Source organism: Anopheles aquasalis, chromosome 2 (assembly GCF_943734665.1).
Source record: "Anopheles aquasalis chromosome 2, idAnoAquaMG_Q_19, whole genome shotgun sequence".
Lineage (NCBI taxonomy): Eukaryota > Metazoa > Arthropoda > Insecta > Diptera > Culicidae > Anopheles > Anopheles aquasalis.
This window is the reverse complement of record NC_064877.1, coordinates 36,552,442-36,574,713: the sequence shown is the minus strand read 5'-3', so window position 1 is coordinate 36,574,713 and position 22,272 is coordinate 36,552,442. Positions and strand designations below refer to the sequence as shown.

The following is a 22,272-nucleotide window of genomic DNA, read 5'->3' as shown; positions in this document are numbered from 1 at the left end:
CTTGAACTTGAAGCTTCTTCCTCGCTTCGTTCCCTTTCCTTCACCACCTTTTGGGCGCAATCGCGATCTTCACGATGGTGTTTCAGGTTTTCGGCGAGTTGGCAGACATTCTTCTTGGCAAGCAACTCTTGCTTGGGGATTCTCGTTCTCGCTCACGCTCTCCAGAGGTTCGTGTCGCCGGCCTGGTGGTAGTGGTAGTGATGGTTCCCCCTGGTTCAGCAATCAGTTTCTTGGCGTGTTCAATCTCCATTACCCCTCTCGCAACGGTGCGCGTTCTAACCCCTTCCCCGCGGTTATTCTCGTTTCTCGATTGTTTGATATTCGCACGCCACCGGAAGGTTTTGCGTTCTTGCTGCTCGTTCTTGCTCCTTTTGCACTGTTGTTTCAGTTTCGTTCTCGTTCTCCATGCGCTCACCACCACCAGCACTAGCAGCTTTTTGCTCTTACTTTTCTGTTCCACTCGTTCATACTCCACTAACTTCGTTTTTATTATTCGCCGCCGTTCTTTTCCCGGGTTCTCTTTTTTGGCCTGCATATTGTGCAATCAGGTTGCTGGCTGTGTGAGGAGTTGCGCCGAGTTTTCCTCGCACGTTATTCTACTGCCTTGGTCCTCTTACCTACTTTGCGGCGATCATCTGCTTCACGCGCTGGTAGCGTGGGGGTATTCGTGGCCGCGTTGTCGTTTTTGGGAGGAAATAAAGGTTTTGCAACTAAATTTATCCGGAATAGCACGTTTATTTTATGCGGGTTTGTAAGTCTCACAAACGAACAGAATGATTTTTATTCGTGTTGGCCTGTTTTTGAGTATTAGTTGACGAATTATTTATCATACTTTGCGCCCATAATCTCCATCTGGCACTGGGATGACTCACGCAAAACGCAATGAAATGAATTCAAAATTTCGTATATCAACAACTGCCCTCGGCACGGCACACAACAGTCAGGCCTACAGCATTGCTGCTGTGCTTCCCTTTTTCTTCCCTCAGTGATAAAGAAGAGTACGAAAACGTTCCCTGTTACGCGGCACATTCTGGTTGTGACCAGCGAAATACACAACATCCTTCTAACCTATAATTATCGTCCATTCCTCAACGTATCCCATCCCATTTTCATTGTTGATAAATTTAATGGAGTTTTTTTTTTCGGGCGGGTATTTGGTTTGTGAGGTTCGGCATGTGTTTTGCGCGACCTCGTTTCGGTTCTTCTGGAACACACACCACACAGACACACATACACAGTAGGAATTGATGCGCTAAATTAGGAAATCTTATTTGAGGATAATTATATAGCGCCTATCACCCGACCGGCAAAGGGCACGTTCCAATTTGCTTTTTTCCGTATTTTTACTGTTTGAAACTTGTGCGCCAAAGGTTGGTTCGTCAACCGTTCGGTTCGGTTCTGCTATTGCTTCCGGGGGGTGAGGCGAGCAGCATAATATTCTAATTCATTCGATGTCCGCACCCGCTTATGCTTCGGTCGCTAATGATATATGGAGCGCCGGTGTTGCGTTGGCCCAACCCCAATGCGCGAACACCATTGGAGCCCAACTGCCGTTTGGTTTTTGAATGCATTTCAAGCCAACAAGAGGTCCACGAGGTTCGGAATTGGTTAAGGGAAGGGTCGAACTTGTTGAGGCGCACACAATTCATGCGCGAATGACGTGATCGATGGCCGTAAATTTGGCTTCCTGAGCGCGTGCTGGCCGTACCTTTTTGGCAAATTGGAATTGGAGTTTTTTTGTTGTTTTCTTTTCAAAATAGCCATATGGACCGGTTACTAGTAGGTGAGGTCTCACGATGAGGTTCCATTTGGCGCTCTCGCGACTATCAACCGGCGGAATATCGGTGTACGACCGCATGAGTGGAAATAGTCACTTCAAATTCGTTGGAAAAATAACGTTCCCGGGTGACAATAGCGTGCTGGGAATGAAAGCTAATCTTTTGCACACGTGTTTTCTCAGCGGACAACAATGTTTCCCATCGTTGCGACATTCTACGAAGGGCCTCCCAATCGAAACAAGAATTTTACAACAGATAACCATCATATTGTTCGAAAATGTTGCGCGAGAATGTTTTGTCGCGACACCGAAACTCACGCACAACACGCGGTATTAGGACGAACGGACAACAATTTGGAATGCGCGTGTGACCCTAACCGTCGAATTATAATCCACATCCTTTCGCCCAGCTATTTATGGCCTATAAAACAAGGCCTTCGGGTCGCATGTTGTCATTGGGGTATTTTCGCCTGTGCGATTATGCTATAAATTATCGTTTTATGATGATTCGATATTCCATTTCGATAAATTAATTGCGTATCCCTCCAACCCCGACAGCAGCAGCAGCAGCAGCAGCAGCAGGAGTGGGCTTCTTGTCTGCGCAGGTACCAACCAACCGCGAGCGACTGTGGGCTTCGCCACTGAGTCACAAGACTTCAATGCCATCCGAAGCGACGAACCCACCGGAGGCTAACTCTAAAGGAACCTGGGAGAAGCTGGTGAAGGTGGAAGTGTGCACAAAATCGCACGATGAGAACCGGGAAACAATCGAAAACTATCCCCCCCCCGGTTGGATCCGTTGTGCGTGCGATCGCAATGGTCGTGCGTGTCCGTGGACATCTTTCGGATTTGATTTAACAAAAAAAAAGCCTCAAAAATTCGTCCGTTCGAAAAGTCTCGAGAGAGAGAAAAAAATGGGGAGGTTCAAGGTCTAGCTAGTCTCGCCGATCGTGCCTGTGTCTGAGATGGTTTATGAGTTTCCTCAAGGAATAATAGTAGGACGGTCGGATACACATCGAGCGCCAAAAAGGGGTCTCGCGGTTCGCGAATGATGTATCAAAGCGCTTCTCAGCGGACCGCAGATCTACGTCGTCGTGATCCGATGATGGTTCCGCATTCGATGGAATGAAATAGTTGGCCAGGGTTCTTGATGGGCCTAAAGAATTGAGGGGTGGCTGCTGTAAGCCTCGGTGCTCTGCTCGAATGGTTCGCCCCGAAGAGGAAGGGGTTGGATCGGAGTTGGTTGGATTATCCGCCAGTCGGGCCACCTAGTTCTATCCTCACCACCACCATCATTCCTCTTGTGCCAAGTTCTCTTGACCAACCCGTTACGTTTCGTTACATCGTATATCATCGCAGAAGGCAGCATGTGTGCTCGCTGCTCTGTCTGTCAAGGACAAGGAAGGGCAAACTTTATGATCTGCCCCGGTGCTGCCCGGCCCGGCTTTTGTCGGTCAGCTCGTGGTGCCCTCGTGCCCCGGGACGGCACCAACGGGGACTATTGCCGGGGTTCCACTTTTGCAGCTTGATGAATATATTAAATTACGAATCGAAAGGTTCGGCCGAGGACGCGTGTATACGCGTGTGTGCTAGTGTGTGAGGGCTGAGGGGGAGAGCGCCTCAGGACATGCCGCTGGTCCCATTCGTTCGCTTCACCATTCTATCGTACTGTCAGATTAGATTAGGGGTAGATTCTTCCCCGCGACGCAAGACACGTTTTGGGTGACGTACATTAGCGTAGCGATCCCGTAGAGTCCAGTTTGGTGGTGGCCATACGGTTGGCACATGTCTTGAGAAAGAGGGGCGCGCTCCCTTTCCAGTGACTGCGTACCTTTTGCCGGGGAGGAACTAATAATTTGTTTACGAATGGGCACTGGATGGACTCGGTAGGATACATGAGATATAAAGGAAAGTGTTTTAAGGAGATTACATGTGCTAAGAACCTGCAAATGTAACCACCGGTACACCGTTCATGAAGGAAACTGTGTAGGATATTTGATTTACAGCAGTCTCTCGCTCTCTCTCTCTTTCTCTCTCTCTCTCTCTCTCTCTCTCTCTCTCTCTCTCTCTCTCTCTCTTTCTGGGGCTCGGGACATGATTCGTTTTTGCACCGATTTCGGCGATCGATGGGCAGATGATGGAGTTGAAATTAAAATTAACAACACCACGCATCGATGCGCTTCAGTAAATGAGGCTTTCGGTGCGTGTGTAGAGTTTGCGTCTCGTTGAGCTCATTTTCGTGCGGAAAACAATCGAGCACGTTTACAGTTAACTTCCTTCGTTCCTTGTTCTTTCAGCCGAAGAGTTCCAGGAACCGAAGTGGAGAAGAAATACGAGCACGAGCAGCCCCGTCATTGATGCTTTTTGTTGCTGCTCTGGTTGTTGGTATTATATTGAGCTCTTTCGGGTGTTGTTTTGCCTTAGTTTGTTTTCATTCTCAACACGTTAAAAAAAAAGAAAGAGGAATACATTAGACAATTAGTTTTGGATATAGAAAGGATTCAACAAGGTTAATCAAAATTAAGTTTATGTTTGCACTTTAACCGTTTCTTTATCATCTTATGTATTCTATTTACCCTGTTAGTATAAAATGAATATACTGCTAGGATCCGAAATAAAAAAAAACTACTATTGTGTGCTCACAAATCATGTTACTGTAAATCTACAAGTTTCACAATAATCATTAATCCGCTTGAAGTAAGCTTTGGGCTCAAAATGAATGCAGTGGGAAACTTGACGTTACAAATTTATTTTGCAACATAAAAGTTCTCTCATGCGTCGCAAAACTGGTAATTGTTGATCGTTTCTACTATGAGTTCGATTGCATGAACATCGATCTGATCTTTTCACACTATTAAACTAGAGTATTATCAAATAGTTATAGTTCTTTATGTAGCGCAAATATTCAAATATCATCATTAAAATTCTAAGATAACTAAGTGCTTTCTAATTTCGTTTTTATCCAATTGTTTTCTAAAAATACCGATCATGATAAATTTACATGTTGTTGTCAGTTGGTATGTGTACTGATTGGTCCTTAGGATGTATTGCCGCTGATGTTTTTCATTTAATTTTCCCTATTAATGCACGTAAAAGCTGCTCTAATGATTTTGCCAAAAAGAATCCTAAGAACAACACCGAACCATTTTCCGGAATTTTCACGATTCGCAAATTGAACGTCTTTCTGCCCGAGACCTGCGTATATCACATGTGTGCGCCTAACCCGCCCTTTGGTATTTGCCCGCCGGCTATTGTGGCAGTTGGATGGCGGCATACTCGCGCTGTAGCTTCACCGTTACTTTTCCCGAACTTGAAGAAGATGAAATCAAATTTCATTATCCACATCTTCCACGGCACGGCCCTTGACGAGACGCTGGCTCGCACCCTTCGCGAAAGTAATTACAAATTAATTACAACCGCCGTTAGAGAGCACCACCGCCCGTGCTCCACGCCGTGACATGTCGATCTTGTGCGGAACTGTACCGGGATATGTGTATTTAGCGGAAAAACTCGACATCCTCAGCCAGGGCCACCGTTGCCCTGGGCACTTCAATCCTTTTGACATGTTAATATCAAATAAACAAATATTGACGAACTTGCGTGTGACGTGTGTTTGACTGGCGGCTCTGCCAAATCGATGCCCCCTTTCTGGCCCCCGATAATCATCCTCCAGCGTCGTCGTTGTCGTCGTTGGCGTGTATTGTTTAAACTGGGAAACGAAAACAACAACGCAACGTCTCATGCGGGCGGTTAGTTTTCCGCGGTTTTCCCTGCAACGCGTCACTTTGCGTTTATGCTCTTTCCCCCCAAAAATCCGTCCTTGAAGACGCTCATTTCACGCTGAGATGTGACGGGGGGTCGAGAGGAGGACGAAACGAGAGTTCATTTCCTGTTCCGCTACGGTACCGTAGCCGCCTCCGATACGGTTCTTCTTCCTTTTTCTTCCGTCCGACCGGAATCGAATCCTTTTTCGGGTGGTGCTGGGATGGGGAATCGTTTCTCCTAATCATGCGGCAAACCAACCGGGCCCCGGGAAGTCAACACACTAGGCCCGTTCATAATTCACGGCCCATCCGGTCACGGGATACTAAGAAATCTAATCCTTTTTTTTTTCTTTTTCTCTCCCTTCCTCTCTCTCTCTCTCTCTCTCTCTCTCTCTCTCTCTCTCTCCCTTGCTTCGAACTTCCTTCGCTGCTGGTGGCGCCGGCCGCCGGTGAAAGAGATTTATCGAAGATGTTGTCCTTCCTCCGAGCAGTCGCGTCGAGCGTCGCCATGTCCAGTGTGCCGGGTGTGTTTTTGGCCATGGCCGTGGCCATTAGGGCCTGCCAGGGTGTTCCACCCACCGGCGCTCGCACACCGCCGGTGGTCAGGGGTAAGCCGTTTTAATGGCGTTTGCAGTGCAGTTAAAGTGATTTACATTCAGGGGCGAACTACCGGGCTCCCGGAGTAATGGACCGGTGTTTTGTACCACCGGGTACCCGGCATCCCTTCCACGGAGTGACCCTTTGCGTGCACAAATCGAAACGATACAGACGATGTACGGGGCGATAGCGAAAGTCGCTAAGCAAATGGACACTTAATTTAACTGGTTCCGTGGTGGGATTTTCGGCTGGTCATTATCTAAATGGTTACTAATGGCCAGCCAGTGGCGCCCCCCCCCCCCCCCCCTCCCCCTTTTCTGTTTGTGGCCGGTTTGCGATTATCTTAGGTTTCTTCTCTGGCTTAAGACGCCATCGATCGGTGGTCTTAAATCACCGATAGGATAGGATATAGGGAGTTTGGGTGAGCCAAAAAAAGGGGTGACACTCACGGACTATCATCTTGCGGGAGGAAGCGTAACGACCATCGTGTCGTCCGCTTGATTGTGGCTGCATCAATTTTGAATTTGTGCCCACCAGGAGTTCCAGCAAGTGGAATCAAATGAAATTATGATCTGTTGTGATTCTCCTCTAAATGACGCATGGCTTTTGTGAGCCGATTTCAAAGATCATTTATGTGGTTAGCGGTATAATGAAGAAGAATGCTTCATTCGCATTGCAACCTGCCTACTGTGAAGCACCAAAAATAGATAACACCACCGCGCATGATGAGTCGAGTAAAAAAGGGGCATGAATGTTGCGTATGAAGAGCATGGTTCGGAAGTGAGCATTACTAGCGCGAAGAGTGAAACGAACGAAAGGATCTAAGAACATAAGAGGTAGAAGCAATGGCAAAAAAAAACAGGAAAAACACGCAACGAACGATCATGTTACGGCTAATGGTTTCGCAAAAGGAAGAAGACCCGGTCGGCGGAAAGGGGTGGTGGATCTGTTTCTTCTGCCTTCTTCGCTCGTCTTCACATCTGCCTTTGTTCTGCTCGGTGAAGAACACAACAACGACGACGACGACGAGGGCGAAGTTACCGAAACACACATATTGCGTTTTTCTAACACAGAGACCTACATTTTGGCCATCTTTTCGTACTCTTTTTACCTTCTTCGCTGCTGCTTGCTGCCTTGAATACCGTAAACTTAAAAAAATAAAAAACAACAGAAGAACCCCCAACCAAAAAACATCCTCCTCGGGCAGCACTAACCACACGTACGGGTATTCGGCCATAAGCATCTAAACTCACCTAAAATGGTAGGTTGAAGACGACGACGACGACGACGAAGCGGGAACAAAAGAACAAGACGAAGGCACCATACGCACGTTCCGTTCTGTCATCGGCAGGCGCTGCTAAAGTACCATTTCCGTGAGGAGGAAGAAGAAACCGGCTCGAAAACCAAACCGAGTGCCCCTCACTGAAACATACGCGCATAAAACCTGGCCCTGGCCATGCCATGCATATCCCGGGGGTTTTGCTGCAGGGCTCAGGCGATGCGTTATGTAATTGGAGTGGCCCGAGGAGGTGTTCTTGCTGATGTTCTTTTCTGTTTTCGACCCACCTGGAGCCGTGGCTTCTCGGTTGGTAAAGGGGTAAGTGGGACGGGGTTGAAGCGTTTTTTGTTTTGTTTTTTTTGGCAAACGCCTTTAATGACTGCTCAGAGGATATTCGCTTTTTATGCGTTTCCGGAAATTGGAACAGGAAGGCGATTCGTTCAGTGTGTTCGTTCGAAGAAGCTGACCTCCACACTGCGCTGTACCACTGCAACATAAAAAGGACTGCAGTGGCGCATGGTCGACAGCAAGATGAAACAAGTTTTCGTTTAACAGTATGCTTTTGGCTTATTTGCTTTTTTTTGCAATTTTCTAAACATTATTCCAAAGTCTTTTTTATTTTAAGCTAGTCAAAGTAACTACTTATCAAACCATTTGTGAAATAATTAAAAACGATTTTTCATTAAATATGACGTACACAGTAACACCGTTAGAGCTCTTTCAAATGTCCAAAAATGTGTACGTTTTTCAAACAATTAGTTGTTATCCCCTAAGCACCACGCACACTTGGCTTTTCTCTTTTTCTACAGCAGTTTTCATTCCTATCTAGTTAAATTAAATATCTAGTTATTTATGGAATGAAAAACACATTTGTATAGTGAAAGGAAATACTATAAATAATGAAGTAGACTGATGCGACCTGTGTCTTGTCTGTGCTGCATGAATAAATTCATAACAAGCATCAAAAGAACTCTTCGAAAGCGGTAACATCTAAAGCCAACTAGAATCGAAACACAGAAATTAACAAACGACGATATCTCATCGACATCTCATGTATCGTTATCGACATCGACAGAGAAGTTAATTATTTGCGTAAGAATTAACCCAAATTTCCATCCAAACCGCGATCAAACACATCGAGAACGGATGGGGGAAACTCAGTTCTCCTCCCTCCCCAGTACATCCTGTGGTGACCTAATTCTGACCCTTCCTTCTAGAAAGCGTGTCTTGCGTGTCCGTCTACGCTCTTTTCTTTCGCTCGCTCCGTCTCCACCACCACCGGAAACGGGTCCAACTTCCGTCCTTTTATTCGCGTCGCCTAGCAGCAGCCAGCCTGCCTTCCCGGCAAAACCACAGCCGACACTCGATCCACACCCAAACCCTTCGAATGTGGCCGAAAATCGCCGAATTTACCAGATCTCCTGGCAAGGCTGATTGTTCTGTGGTGATATGGTGTGTGCGTGCGTCTGCGTGTGCATGTTTGGCCAACGGTTTGTCGGAAATGTGCGGATATTTTTATGATTTATTCCAAATGCAAACGGGAAATGGACAAAGTTTCCGGGCGGTGGAAAGCCCTTACTTACTGGGCCGGGCCAACTGAGGGGGGCGGCTCGTTGTCGCTGACCGTAGCAAGCGGAAGGCAGGAAGCGGCAGTTGGCACAGTTCGTCTTGGCAGAGAGCGAAAATTAATGTTTTATTTCCCCACGCACTTGGCGCCCGCCGCCCCCGTCCTTTGCTACTGCCCGGCAGCCCTTCAAGACACGCTGTGTCCGCCGTTTTGGGCAGGCGACAATCCATTGCTACTTTTATATGTCTTTCTAGGCCTTTTGTGATGATACTCCATGATGATGATGTTGATGATGATGTCGTCGTCGTGGATGGGGGCAAGCGACGATTATGGCATTATTGTAAACGTACTCTCGTCTCGACTGCCAAGGCCCAGGGTGCTGCCCGGTGCCCGATGAAGAGATGCAAACAATCAACAAGATCATCGATTTCGAACCGACCACCGACCGGGGGAAGGCGCAGCATCGCCCCGAGCCGTCCACCTCGTAGCCTTTCGCCCTGCCGAAAAAAGGAGGCCAGTCCGGGCCCGAAGAAAATGACCCTGGTGTGTCGTAATTTATTCAAAGTTCACCATAAATAAACCGGTTAGCTCGGGTATCCTTAAATCCTGGGGCCACGGGAATGAAGTTGTTTCGGGTTCCTGGAGTCCTTAAGCGCTCGTAGGCTGTTTTCGCTTATCGCTTATTTATTCGCTAGAGACTCTTTAGCCATAAATGTGGCCCCAGCACATCGAGCTGGCGGCGACAGATTTCCACCACCACCATCATCGTGTGTGTTGTTTCGTTGTTGAAGTGCGGCTCGAGGAAAACTCCTTGCCCGGCTACGAGGCTACGAGGATGCGGGATTTTATCGCTTTTTTATGCGTCGTATGCAGATTAAGAACGTGTTGCGTTAAATTTTGCGGTCCCTGGCTTGGGTTTTGGGTTGGAGCATTGTCTTACTGGGAAAGGGACAGAGGAAGCAGAAGCAGAAGATGCCTCCTAATAGTCACCCAGATGATGAGGAGGACGGAGAACGTCGGCTGAGGGTAAGGCTATACTGCCCTCGGGTGTGTTTACTTAATCGGACTTGAGAGAATGGTTTGCTATGAGCCAGTGGAGACTGGTGCACCCAGCATGTTTTCAGTTTCGCAAGGAAACAAAGTAAATTGTTAATGTTATCTAATGCTCGAATGTATGAAGCAACATGCATGATTGTGAATAGCATTTGACGCCGTTTCTGATCTTATCAGCTGGTTTTGTACTAGGTTTTTACGCAAGTTATGCTGGCGAGCAATTAGTAACGCTCACTTCGTCCTGCAGGTCACAACGTTTATGAGCATTCAGTTGTATTCCAGCAAAAAACCAAATTTGGCCAAATAATTAAAAATTATTGTTTACTTTTTGTTTGCACCCTATCGTGCAACGTGTCTCCAAAAACAACGCTTTTTTCAGTATTCCTCGAAGCTTGTTGTTGGATCATCTGAAACATAGAAATTGTTTTTTTTTTTTCGTTAAGATTGCTCTATTGAATGTAAAAATAATCAATTTTTAGTAGCATTTTGGCTTCGAAAAAGTAATGCTTTTAACAATTTGCGATTATGGAAAATTAGGTTTCGGAAAATACGCTTCAAAGCGTGCTACGAGATGCATTGAGTCTTGTACGAAGAGCATGTTTTCAAACATCAATATGTTTGCCTGATTTGCTTCGATTGATCCAAATATTTTACACAATACTCCTCAATGGAGTATTCATGAAAAAGAATGTTACAAAAATGTCACAAACAAATTTAGAAACCTTAGCCCCCCTTGAAAAACGTTGAAATTACACCATTTCGCTTACACCACACCGCGCGACGATCGTTCGTTTCGCAAAATGTCCCTGAAGGTATGCTATCGCTACAGTAGAGTCCGTCCGTCCGTCCCCAAACGATGGGCGATGGGGTTGGGGGTTTCAGGATTGATTCTAACCAAATCAAATGTCCACTGTCCTACTATCTGCTGCACACACGTGCACGTACACGCACTTCCTATCAGCACGCTTGTTTTTATCACTCAGCACCATCACTCACGAACCCGCCACACCTTCCGGTGATGATCCAAGCTCCCAAGCTGCCCAAGAGACGACGGCGGCGACGACGAACCTTCGGCCTCGACCTCGTCCCGCCTTGCGGCTCCTGCTGGGAGTTTTATATCTACTTTGGTTATGCTACATTTGTAGTAAATCTCATAAAATCCGGCCCCGGGTTGTGTGGTAGTGCGCGCCGTGGTGGTTGTGCTAAACCGCAACCACCGCACCATTGCACGTCACCGCGCGCCCTTCTTGCCGCTCCCTAGACGATTTCCATGTTAAGTTTCCCCCAGTGGCCGAATTGTCGATTGCATGGTGCTGTTGCGGGGAGTGTATGTTGTCTGGGTAAGGCCCCAAAAAGGCTGAACCACCCACCGAGTCGGTAGCGGACAGTATCGAAGTCGTTTTTTTTGTTTCGGCCACCCAGGGACGGCGTCCTTTGTTGCGTTGTCCGCACCGGAAGGATCCACCGGAGCCGGAGAAGTGTGGCTCGGAAAATGAAGCAGAAGAGTAGAGGAAGAAGAAGAAGAAAAAACAGGAAATCCACAACCGTTGAAAACCCCGTGCGTACCCCGGGGCTTTTTATATTTATTTATTGTTATTGCTGATCCCGTGCTGGTGCAAAACAAGAAATCTCATTCATTTAGCCCCGCAGGGAGTGGACCTAGCCCCTAGCGTAGGCCCCTTACTGGTTCCAGAGACTGAGGTCAAACGTGCTAGACCATTACCAGGAGCGAGGGGTCGGTTGGTCTCTGATTTGCTGCACTTGGGTGTCCCCGGTGTCAATCCTTTGGCCATAATTTACCGGGAATGGATGAAGGAGGAAAATGCCGGTTGTTTGCTGCATTCCTTTGGGGCAGAATTGCGGACGGAGGCCCTGTGGCTATGGTAAGACATTGAGTTGATCCTTCGATTGAAGATGCACGTCACATAACACACCTCACAAGGCGTGCGACCGTGTGTATGTGTGTAAGTGGATTAAATCCTTTACTTGTCTCCACTTCAAGGAGCCATGCTTCAGGCCAGGGAAGTGCAGGACGCAAAGATGGGAGGAGAACCACAAGAAAACCAAGAAAGGGAGTGAAGGGTAGGTTCTGCGCTGCTCGGAGTCATAATTTTAATTATTTTTCCAATTACAGCTAAATATTTAACGAGTCAATTCATGCCGGGCACGCATCATCTGCAGCCCCATCTCAGCCCTTTTCCTTCTTCAGTTAACTCTTTCATTCCGTTCGTATCCAGCTGCAGCCGTACAGAGGGGTGCTGAGAGGGGGAAAACGAAAAAAAAATATCCCAGAAAAAAACATGTTGGAAACGAGAAAAGATTTCCTAATTTGTGATTCCTCCTTTTTCTTCTCCTGCTGCTGCTGCTGCCGGCCATCTCCTAATTTACCGTTCTTGTTCGCCAGAACGTGGCGCGCACCGTGGCGCGGCCGCGGACATTGTTGCTGGTCAGGAGGGGGAGAGTTAGATCCTTCGACCGGTGCGCCGCATGCAACCACCCAGCCTACTAATGAATGATACATTGTGTTGTCAGCTATCCACCACCATTAGCAGCACTATACCAACGGCAATGATGATGTACCATCCAGTTCCACTGGTGGCTCTGCCCTGGACGCTGGCTAACAATGGCCGCCCGGGGATGGTCCACGGAGGAGGAAACACGAAAAATGCGACTACCACCCACAGTTTGCCTTTAGCGAGATGAGAGAGTTTTTTTTGTCGCTTTCTTACGGCTGGCTGCTCCCAGTACAGACCGCTGAGGCTGAGTTTGCTGAGCCAAGCTGCTTTCAATCCCTACGGCTGCCTTTATTGCCCCGGGCTGCAGAATCCAGGCCGGAAAAGCGGGGAGAAAACCGAAACAATTAACTTCTGGCCGTATCTGGAGGCGCGAGCCACGCGTCTAACCCTTTTTCCTGTCGGTGACTTGCTGGCAGGCAGAACGGTCGCCATATTTTTGATGCTGCTGTCATAAATTTCCGTTTCAAGAAACACCAAGAAAGCAAAAAAGGAAAGCAAAAAAGGAAACCAAGCGAGGCGACAAGGCTGTGCTGCTGCGCTAGGTGCAAGGCGTGGAAATTGAGACGACGTTCGACTCCTTCAGCGCTCGACTTTAATTACCAAGCGCGGTAATGAATTATCATCCGTGGCACCGCACGCGATCGATTGAAAGTGACAGTTTTGCTGAATCCATTTGCCTCGCGTAAGCTGCGTGAGATTCGGGCAATAATGATGTCGCACTGGGGCCGCGGATTTAGGACGTACATTATGGACAGCGAGGACAACGCGGGGATTTTCAAAAACATCATAACATCTAAACCGAATCGGTGGAATCGCTGGATCGTTAATCGTTGTCCTCCGTAATCCTCTCCAGACAAGTGCAGCAACAGTGCAGAGGGCAGTTTTCGGACAAGTGCTCGTTGCAGATGAAAAGAAAATACATAAATCCATTCGTTACTCCTTCTTCCATCCTTCAAGGATGTGCTAATGGTTGAAATAATGAGAGCTCTTACCTACTCTCTTGAGCGGGCTCACAGCATGAAAGATAGTGCGTTTAAGTGGATGTTGATTAATCTTCTTCCACCCCTTTTTTATTGGGTTGTGCATTCTGTCCACTTGAGTCACCTTTCTCCGACGGGCCATGTGGGCCTTTGCGATGTACAGTCGTTAAAGCACCCTTGCATCGGTTTCACTCATTCGCACCCCTGTTACGGGCTTTATTTCCCACGCCATGGACACGACAAGTGAGTTTGTTCGACTGTTCCCGGTGTGGTGTCACTGAATCGATTCAAATTCCGTACCAGTAGCTTTGTTTGACGTAGTCGCAGTCAAATAATAAATGCTGTTCTACGTTCCAATGCTTACGCACGCTTCATGCTGCCATTTGTATGTTTGTATTACACAATGCTAGCTGGCAGCTTGGCGAGCGGCGTGATTAGTGAAGTTTGTGGCGTCATGCGGAATATATGGGATAATAACAGCGAACGATCACAAGACCGTTGCTACCCGTTTCATGTACGCTAAGTAAAAACACTTCTTAAGCACTTCACTAATTGTTATCTGGCCATAGTCGCTACTCGCATGGTACTTTCTTCTCAACTTTCTTTAGAATACCCAACAGCAATTCATTTTCAAAATGTGTTTGCTTCAGTAGGAAAGATTATGATACGCCTAAGGTAAATAAAAAAAAAACAAAATCGTATTAATATTTGCTTTTCTCGGATTCATTTATAAACGACTGTTTTTGCTATCATCATGTGACCGGAAACTGAAAACATAAACTATTCGTTCGAGTGGCATGGTTTGGGGTTTCCACTCACGCATTGCTTGAGCGCATTAAGCTGTTATCATTGCAGTGTGGGGGATTCCTCTGATGGGGCCTTCATTGGCACAACACACTTTCTTCTCTCGATCGTCAGATGACTATCCGCGATTGCTCGCATCGGATCCATCACTTCACGTCAGTATTCTGCAGCTGAACAGTTCAGCAAACATGTGTGAACATCAAAGATGTACCAACGGTCGACGGCTAGCGGTACTTGCTGTGCTGATACTGTGCATTAGTGTTTCGCATCAGCAACAGGGTAAGTTAGATCAGGCATTCAATTTGCCACAATTGGTGTGCACAAGTGAAGTGAACTGGTTAAGCGAATTTAGTGTTTAGGCGATCCTTTAACTGTTGACGGCGTTTTACATACTCATAATGTCCTCTTCTTCCTTGTGTCGTTGCAACTCGTTGCAGAATGTACTACACCACGAGAAGAACGAGGAAACTGTGTGTCTATGTATGATTGTAACTTCATAAGGAGCTATTTCGATGGAAGCATTCTCAATCCTGACGATGTTGCATTCTTAGAAAACTCGATATGTAAACCAATTAGCCCCTCTGGTCAACGACCATTTGTTTGCTGTCCATCCGCTGGGAAGCCGACCACTCCAGCAACATCTTTACCTCCTGAACCGGAATTGCTACCTAATCCGATCAAAGAAGAATGTGGAGTTACAAAGTATATCAGCATCATACCTCATATCATGGGTGGTGAAAACTGTACCATCGGAGAGTTTCCCTGGTTTGCGTTGCTGCAGTTCGAGAATCGGCGAGGAAAACGGAGTTACAACTGCGGTGGTGCCATTATTAATAATCGATATGTCCTCACGGCCGCTCACTGCGTCATTGGATGGGTCGAACGGTTAGTAGGCAAACTGTAAGTACCAGATTTCCTTCATTTTTCAATTCATACGACAGCTAGCTCACGATACTAACCCTTACTTCGACTTGTCTCCCATGCCGGTGATAGCGTTGAAGTGCGATTAGGCGAGCAAAACACGGACACGGAAAAGGATTGCGAACAAGATGAAGACGGGCAAATTTGTGCTGATTGCGAACAAGATGAAGACGGGCAAATTTGTGCTGATCCACCGATAGATGTCGGAATAGAGAAGGTCTTGGTCCATCCTCTATATAATGAATGGAGTAACGCGAACGACATTGCGCTTGTTCGGCTCAATAAAACAATCGTTTTCACGGATTTCGTTCAACCAATTTGTCTACCAACGCTCGATTTCCGTCCTTCCAACACTAGTGAAACTCTCTCCGTCGCCGGATTCGGTCGAACGCTCAAAGGTAAACGCCATTAACACAACCAAGCAGCTCCAAAGGAACAGAACTTCGTGTGATTCGGTTGACATATTTTAAATTTGAAACTTTCTTACAGGGATGCGAAGTGCAATCAAGCAGAAGCTGACCATCAAGGTGTACGACCACAATCGCTGCAGAAAGATGTTTGGAACCAAGAAAGCAGTGATAACGACGAATCAGATCTGTGCCGGCGGTGAACACGCCAAGGACTCATGTAAAGGTGATTCCGGTGGTCCGCTGATGAAGCTACAAAAGGTTTGGTACCTTGAGGGTGTCGTATCGTATGGCTATGGATGTGGGCTCGAGGATTGGCCCGGTGTGTACAGTCACGTCCCAGCCTACATGTCCTGGATAAGAAGCAATTTAGTGGCGTGATAGAATTATGAAGGATAGTTTGATGCTGCTGTTGTGAAATTTCTCTGTTGGTTTGCATTGGAATCTCATAAAAATTCATGAATAGTTAGGATTGACGGTAACTAAAAATTATATTTTTCACGCGATCAATATGCTATTATATGCTTATCGTGATGTTGATATCACACAGTATTCGAATCCACTAAATAAACATAATCTCTAGCAGCAGTTCATTATATATAGTTTTAATCTATCCCGAAAATATGTCTTAATCACTTAGAAAATCGTCGTACCTTGGGTAGCCGGCTAAACGCGCTGATCTTGATCTATAGCTTAAGCGTATAGTGCCCTCTTTAACTCTATCGTTTTCTCTGTACTTGGTTTCGGCACCTCCCCATCTCACGCAGTTGGTGTTGTACCAACCCTATTCCAAAAAACCTAGTATAAGAAACATGTGGTTCTTTAGGAGAGTCCCGTGGCACAGAAATTGTTTTGTGTGAAACCATGCGGGTGGATTTTTGGGTGCGAATGATACTTTTTTTTTCAAACATGTTTTCAAAAATAATAAATAGGAGAGAGATGAGAGAGCAGATTCTCTAAATACTGTTTAATCCGGGAGATTAAAGTGAACCTACATAATTCAGTGATCCCTAACATTATTTTATATAAGTTGGTAGTTTATTACTTAAAGAGAGGGAAACCCAATGAGAAATCGAAGCTAAATAGAAAAATACTAAACATCTGTCTGCTAATTAGAGAGAGAAGTAATCTGAACCACTGTATCAGCATGTGTCAGGGAGCAGAAAATATAAACTTTACATTCGGGTGGCTCGCTTTGGGTTTTCCACTCACGCATTGCTTGGTAAAGATAAGAAAATGGCAAGTAGGCTCTAGAGTAACTCATGCAAGCGTGACAAGCTTCCTGCGGTACTATCAGCCGTGCTGGAGTAGCTCGAAGAGCATTAGTACGACAAAAAAATCCACGTATTTCCCACAACATACGTGTTTTATTGGTCAGTCATCATCTTGCATAGCTTGTCCTGTAATAAATAAATAACTCCAGCTGGAAGACAAGTTGCAAATAATATAATCTGTAGCGAAAGTACCTTGTATTTGGTGCCAGTGGCATTCATCTCTCGCTATTTTAGAGGCAGATGACGAAAGAGTATGAATGATGTGGACATACGAACGAGAAAAGCCTGCGCATAACATATATGCGGCCCGTAAATCGGGTTGATATCTCTACGGTGTGGGGAATTCTTTTGATGGGGCCCTTATCAATGCCTATAAAACACACTTTCTTCTCTCGATCGTCAGTTGGCCAGCCGCGATCGCTCGTGTCGGATCCTTCAGATCACGTCAGTGTTTCGTCAAAGGTTCTGCAGCTGAACGGTTCAGCAAACATGTGTGAACATCAAAGATGTACCAACGGTCGACGGCTAGCGGTACTTGCTGTGCTGCTACTGTGCATTAGTGTTTCGCATCAGCAACAGGGTAAGTTAGATCAGGCAATCAATCTGCCTCAATCGGCGTACACAAGTGAAGTGAAATGGCTATGCCAAATTAGTTTTTATGTGATCTTTCAGCTGTAAATGTACCAAAGGCCGTTGGTACACGGACCGAAGGCCGTTGGTTGGCACCAATTGATAATGTCATCTTCTTCCTTGTGATTTTCATCTCGTTGTAGCATGTACTACAGCACAAAAACAACGGGGAAATTGTATATCCATCTACGATTGCGCCTCGATGAAAAGCTATTACGAGTCAAGCATTCTCAATCCTGACGATGTTGCATTCTTAGAAAACTCGATATGTAAACCAATTAGCCCCTCTGGTCAACGACCATTTGTTTGCTGTCCATCCGCTGGGAAGCCGACCACTCCAGCAACATCTTTACCTCCTGAACCGGAATTGCTACCTAATCCGATCAAAGAAGAATGTGGAGTTACAAAGTATATCAGCATCATACCTCATATCATGGGTGGTAAAAACTGTACCATCGGAGAGTTTCCCTGGTTTGCGTTGTTGCAATACGAGAATCGGCGCGGTGAACGAAAGTTCAGCTGTGGTGGATCGCTTATCAATAATCGATATGTCCTTACGGCCGCTCACTGCGTCATCGGAGAGGTCGAGCGTAAGGAGGGTAAACTGTAAGTACCACATTGCGCTCAATTCTTAATTATTATTACAACTAACCAACATTGCTAATTATTACAACGTCCTCTATTCTATATCACCATTGATAGCGTTGGAGTACGGTTAGGCGAGCAAAACACGGACACGGAAAAGGATTGCGAACAAGATGACGTTGATCAATTTTGTGCTGATCCACCGATAGATGTCGGAATAGAGAAGGTTTTGGTCCATCCTCTATATAATGAATGGAGTAACGCGAACGACATTGCGCTTGTTCGGCTCAATAAAACAATCGTTTTCACGGATTTCGTTCAACCAATTTGTCTACCAATGCCCGATTTCCGTCCTTCCAACACTAGAGAAACACTCTCCGTGATTGGATTCGGTCTAACGCTCAAAGGTAAACGCCATTAACACAACCATGCAGCTCCAAAGGAACAGAACTTCTTGTGATTCGGTTGACATATTTTAAATATGAATCTTTCTTACAGGAAAGCGAAGTTCAATCAAGCAGAAGCTGACCATCAAGGTGTACGACCATAATCGATGCAGAGAGATGTTTGCAACCAAGAAAGCAGTGATAACGACGAATCAAATCTGTGTCGGCGGTGAGTTCGCCCAGGACTCGTGCAACGGTGATTCCGGTGGTCCGTTGATGAAGCTACAGAACGTCTGGTACCTTGAGGGTGTCGTATCGTATGGCTATGGATGTGGGCTCGAGGATTGGCCCGGTGTGTACAGTCACGTCCCAGCCTACATGTCCTGGATAAGAAGCAATTTAGTGGCGTCAGATGCAGAGAAGGAGAGAATTTTATGTAACCGATTGCATGCTGTGTTCATTGATAAGAAAATATAAATCTAAACTGACAGTCACTTTGGTAAAAATACGACTATCTCGTTCGAACTAATGATACATGATCATCAAAATTATAAATATAATATCGATCACGAATCCTTCAAAACGAAGGAATGATAGCACACTGCAGCAACCACAAAGTCATGGATAACAATATGGGAATGAATAATGCATTTGGCGCTATCCTACCTTTTTCATTTCTTCCATGAGATCGCCGTGAACCGTGGATATTGAATCGTTTACAATCAACTTGTGATTTTTTTTTTTCTCTATGATGTAGCGGGTATGAAGGAAGCAGCCGGTACGATCCCCGGTTTTGCAGAATTATCGTGTATGGACAGTATGTGTTTTTTCTTAACATCAATGACACGGCTATCCGCGAACATCCAGTGAAGATGCTAAAATCCACACTCATAGCAAGCCACCCAGAAGCCAGCAATAAGTCACTCGCCTTTTTACACCACTTAGCTTGCGTTAGTCACGTTGGGTGAGTGTTTACACGCGTTAAAAAATGCCAGCTGTTGTTGAACATGTAAACCACAACCATTGTTTGCTTGGCACTGCGGTCGGCTCTACTGGTCTGCATTGCATCGATACCGGTTCCGTCGAGCATCATCTTCACCATATAGCGGTCGCAAATAGTGTGATCGTGCAAATACATGAATGCATAAGGCAGTATAGATCGTCGGCCGTCGGTCAAAACTCGTTCTCGGCCAAGATCATGAACCTTTCCATGGCACTGAGTGAGTGGCCAGTGCGTTAGGCACCGAGGCACATAAGCTGGTCCGATGGGGCCCCACTCCAAGCGAGCACCACAAGTGTTTCCATACTTTTAGAACAGGAATGGTTCCACGACACGACAACCGTACACTCGCTCTGGTGCCGTGCACAGACAAATACAGACGGGTCGACATCAAATAATTCCAAAAACCGGTATTGTTGTGGTGTGCGGTACAGATTCGACGGATTGCGTGCCTACCATCAAGGCTTGCGAGAACGCAGTTTTGAGCTCGCGATCGTCAGTAGCCTATCGGCGCCCGTTCGAGTCGGATCTTTTTTAGTAATCGACCAAAGCGCCGACGCACAGGCGGGGGGGCTACCACCAAATAGTGCTGTTCGCGCACTGGTGTGCTATCGGCAAGGACACACCGGCATCAGCGCCGTCGGTCGAACGTCTTCTGACTGGTGCAGCCTACCAAGGGCATAGTGAAACACCGCACAGCACGGTTCGTGCCGGAAGAGGAAGCATGTTTCCGCAACAACGACGCATCAACGGTCTGCAGGTACCGGTACTTGCTCTACTATTGCTGTGCATCGGAGTATCCCACCAGCAACAGGGTAAGTACAGTGTCGACGTTATTGGTGAAGAAAGAGATATTTGTTGCTTTCTTCATGCTTTGGACTGAATTTGCATGGTCTGGCTGTTTGAAATTATTTTGGATTTGCTATTTTGTCCACTCGAGACCGCACGCACACCGATCAATGCCCGCAGACGCGACGTATTTTCCTTCATCCTAACCGGTTCCATACCGCGGCGTGGAATCAGCAGAGCTGCCGCTTTGTGCTTGTTGCTTATCAACCGGTTATCTGTGCGCATGTGTGCGCGGACCCGAATGATGCAATGTCTGACAGAAGATCAAGGGCAAACAAATGATCTCGGGTTGGTTGGGCTGATCAACGGCGCCGTTCGAAGGTTTGCGCTTCGTACGATCGAAGCAACGGCCCAGCCAAGGTCGTCACGCTGACGAGGGGAGCTTCTCCAACTTGATTGACTTTTTGTCACTTCTCTTCCTACTTTTACAGGATGTACTACTCCACGACAGCAACGGGGAAGCTGCATTTCGATTTACGGTTGCGAATCCATACTGAGCTTCTTCAATGGGCGCCTCCTTAGTCAGGAAGATCGCGTTTTCCTGCAAGGATCACAGTGTACACCCTCTAGTCCCACCGGTCGACAGCCGTTCGTCTGTTGTCCAACCAATGGGGAGCAGCCGGATGTGTCCAGTGTCGTAACCCCTCCATCGACGACCGGAATACGTGTTGGGAATAACGAGGAGCTGGTCGGTGGTCTGTTGCCCAATCCGAAGAAGAACGAATGTGGCGTTAGCATCGGAATGCGCATCTACGGTGGAGAGAATGCGGACATTGATGAGTTTCCCTGGCTGGCGCTGTTGCAGTACGAGAACCGGCGCGGTGAACGAAAGTACAGCTGCGGTGGATCGCTTATCAATAAGCGTTATGTCCTCACGGCCGCTCACTGCGTCATCGGAGAGGTTGAGCGTAAGGAGGGTAAACTGTAAGTGGTACACCCGCCAACAGATTGTATACGAAGAAATCTAATGTCTAAACATTGTCTCCCGTGACGCTGTTGATAGGGTTGGAGTGCGGTTAGGCGAGTACAACACCAATACGGACATTGACTGCGTACAGGAAGAGGATGAGCAGATCTGTGCTGATCCACCGATCGACACCGGAATCGAGAAGGTCCTTCCGCACCCGCAGTACGATGAACCTTCCCATTCCAACGATATCGCGCTCGTTCGACTCGATAAGACAATCGTTTTCTCTGATTTCGTACAACCGGTTTGCCTGCCACTGTCCGATTTTCGGGCTTCCCGCACTGATGATGTAAACTTTGTGACCGGATTTGGTCGCACGCTCAAAGGTAAGCGCCATCAAGCCTCCGCCTTCTTGTGTTTCGGTTAACATCTTGTAAATTTGGCTTTTATTTTTTGCAGGGAAGCGAAGCGTGATCAAGCAAAAGCTGGGCATCAAGGTGTACGATCACGACCGGTGTCGAGAAAAGTATGCGACGCAAAAGGCGGTCATAACGACGAATCAAATCTGTGCCGGCGGTGAGTTTGCCAAGGACTCGTGCCACGGTGATTCCGGTGGTCCGCTGATGAAGCTACAGAAGGTCTGGTACCTGGAGGGTGTCGTATCGTACGGTAATCGCTGTGGTCTCGAGGATTGGCCCGGTGTGTACACTAACGTGCCAGCCTTCATGCCGTGGGTACGGAGTAACATAGTGGCGTGAGACTCGCCGTGACGAAGTAGTTTGTAAAACTGATGACAGTGAACGATCAAAAACAAACGTCTTGTTTGTTGTGTTAGGCCTAGGGTGTAGGAATTTTAGTAGCAAAATCCAGCAATTATGGAGATTTTAAATAAACAATCGTTGACTCTTACAATACATGCTCCATCCAATGTTTCCACTCTCGATGGCATTGGCATTGGTTTTTTGCATATTTCGAT

At 46.8% G+C, this 22,272-nt stretch overlaps 3 protein-coding genes across 3 annotated transcripts; all 3 read left to right on the top strand.

Annotated features, from left to right (window-relative positions):
• The first annotated feature begins 14,525 nt into the window (after window positions 1–14,525).
• Window positions 14,526–16,046, top strand: LOC126574737 (CLIP domain-containing serine protease B9-like). Its single transcript, XM_050235087.1, has 4 exons — window positions 14,526–14,616; window positions 14,775–15,237; window positions 15,331–15,656; window positions 15,748–16,046. The coding sequence occupies exons 1-4, from the start codon at window positions 14,526–14,528 to the stop codon at window positions 16,044–16,046; spliced, it is 1,179 nt and encodes a 392-aa protein (XP_050091044.1).
• A 1,956-nt stretch (window positions 16,047–18,002) lies between these two features.
• Window positions 18,003–19,017, top strand: LOC126574725 (CLIP domain-containing serine protease B9-like). The gene is made up of 3 exons (XM_050235076.1): window positions 18,003–18,175; window positions 18,521–18,561; window positions 18,653–19,017. Exons 1-3 carry the CDS (start codon window positions 18,003–18,005, stop codon window positions 19,015–19,017), a joined length of 579 nt encoding a protein of 192 aa, XP_050091033.1.
• Window positions 19,018–20,054: 1,037 nt separating this feature from the next.
• Window positions 20,055–22,204, top strand: LOC126572812 (CLIP domain-containing serine protease B9-like). The gene is made up of 4 exons (XM_050232463.1): window positions 20,055–20,355; window positions 20,821–21,313; window positions 21,393–21,682; window positions 21,756–22,204. Exons 1-4 carry the CDS (start codon window positions 20,265–20,267, stop codon window positions 22,052–22,054), a joined length of 1,173 nt encoding a protein of 390 aa, XP_050088420.1. The 5' UTR covers window positions 20,055–20,264; the 3' UTR covers window positions 22,055–22,204.
• Window positions 22,205–22,272: the final 68 nt, after the last annotated feature.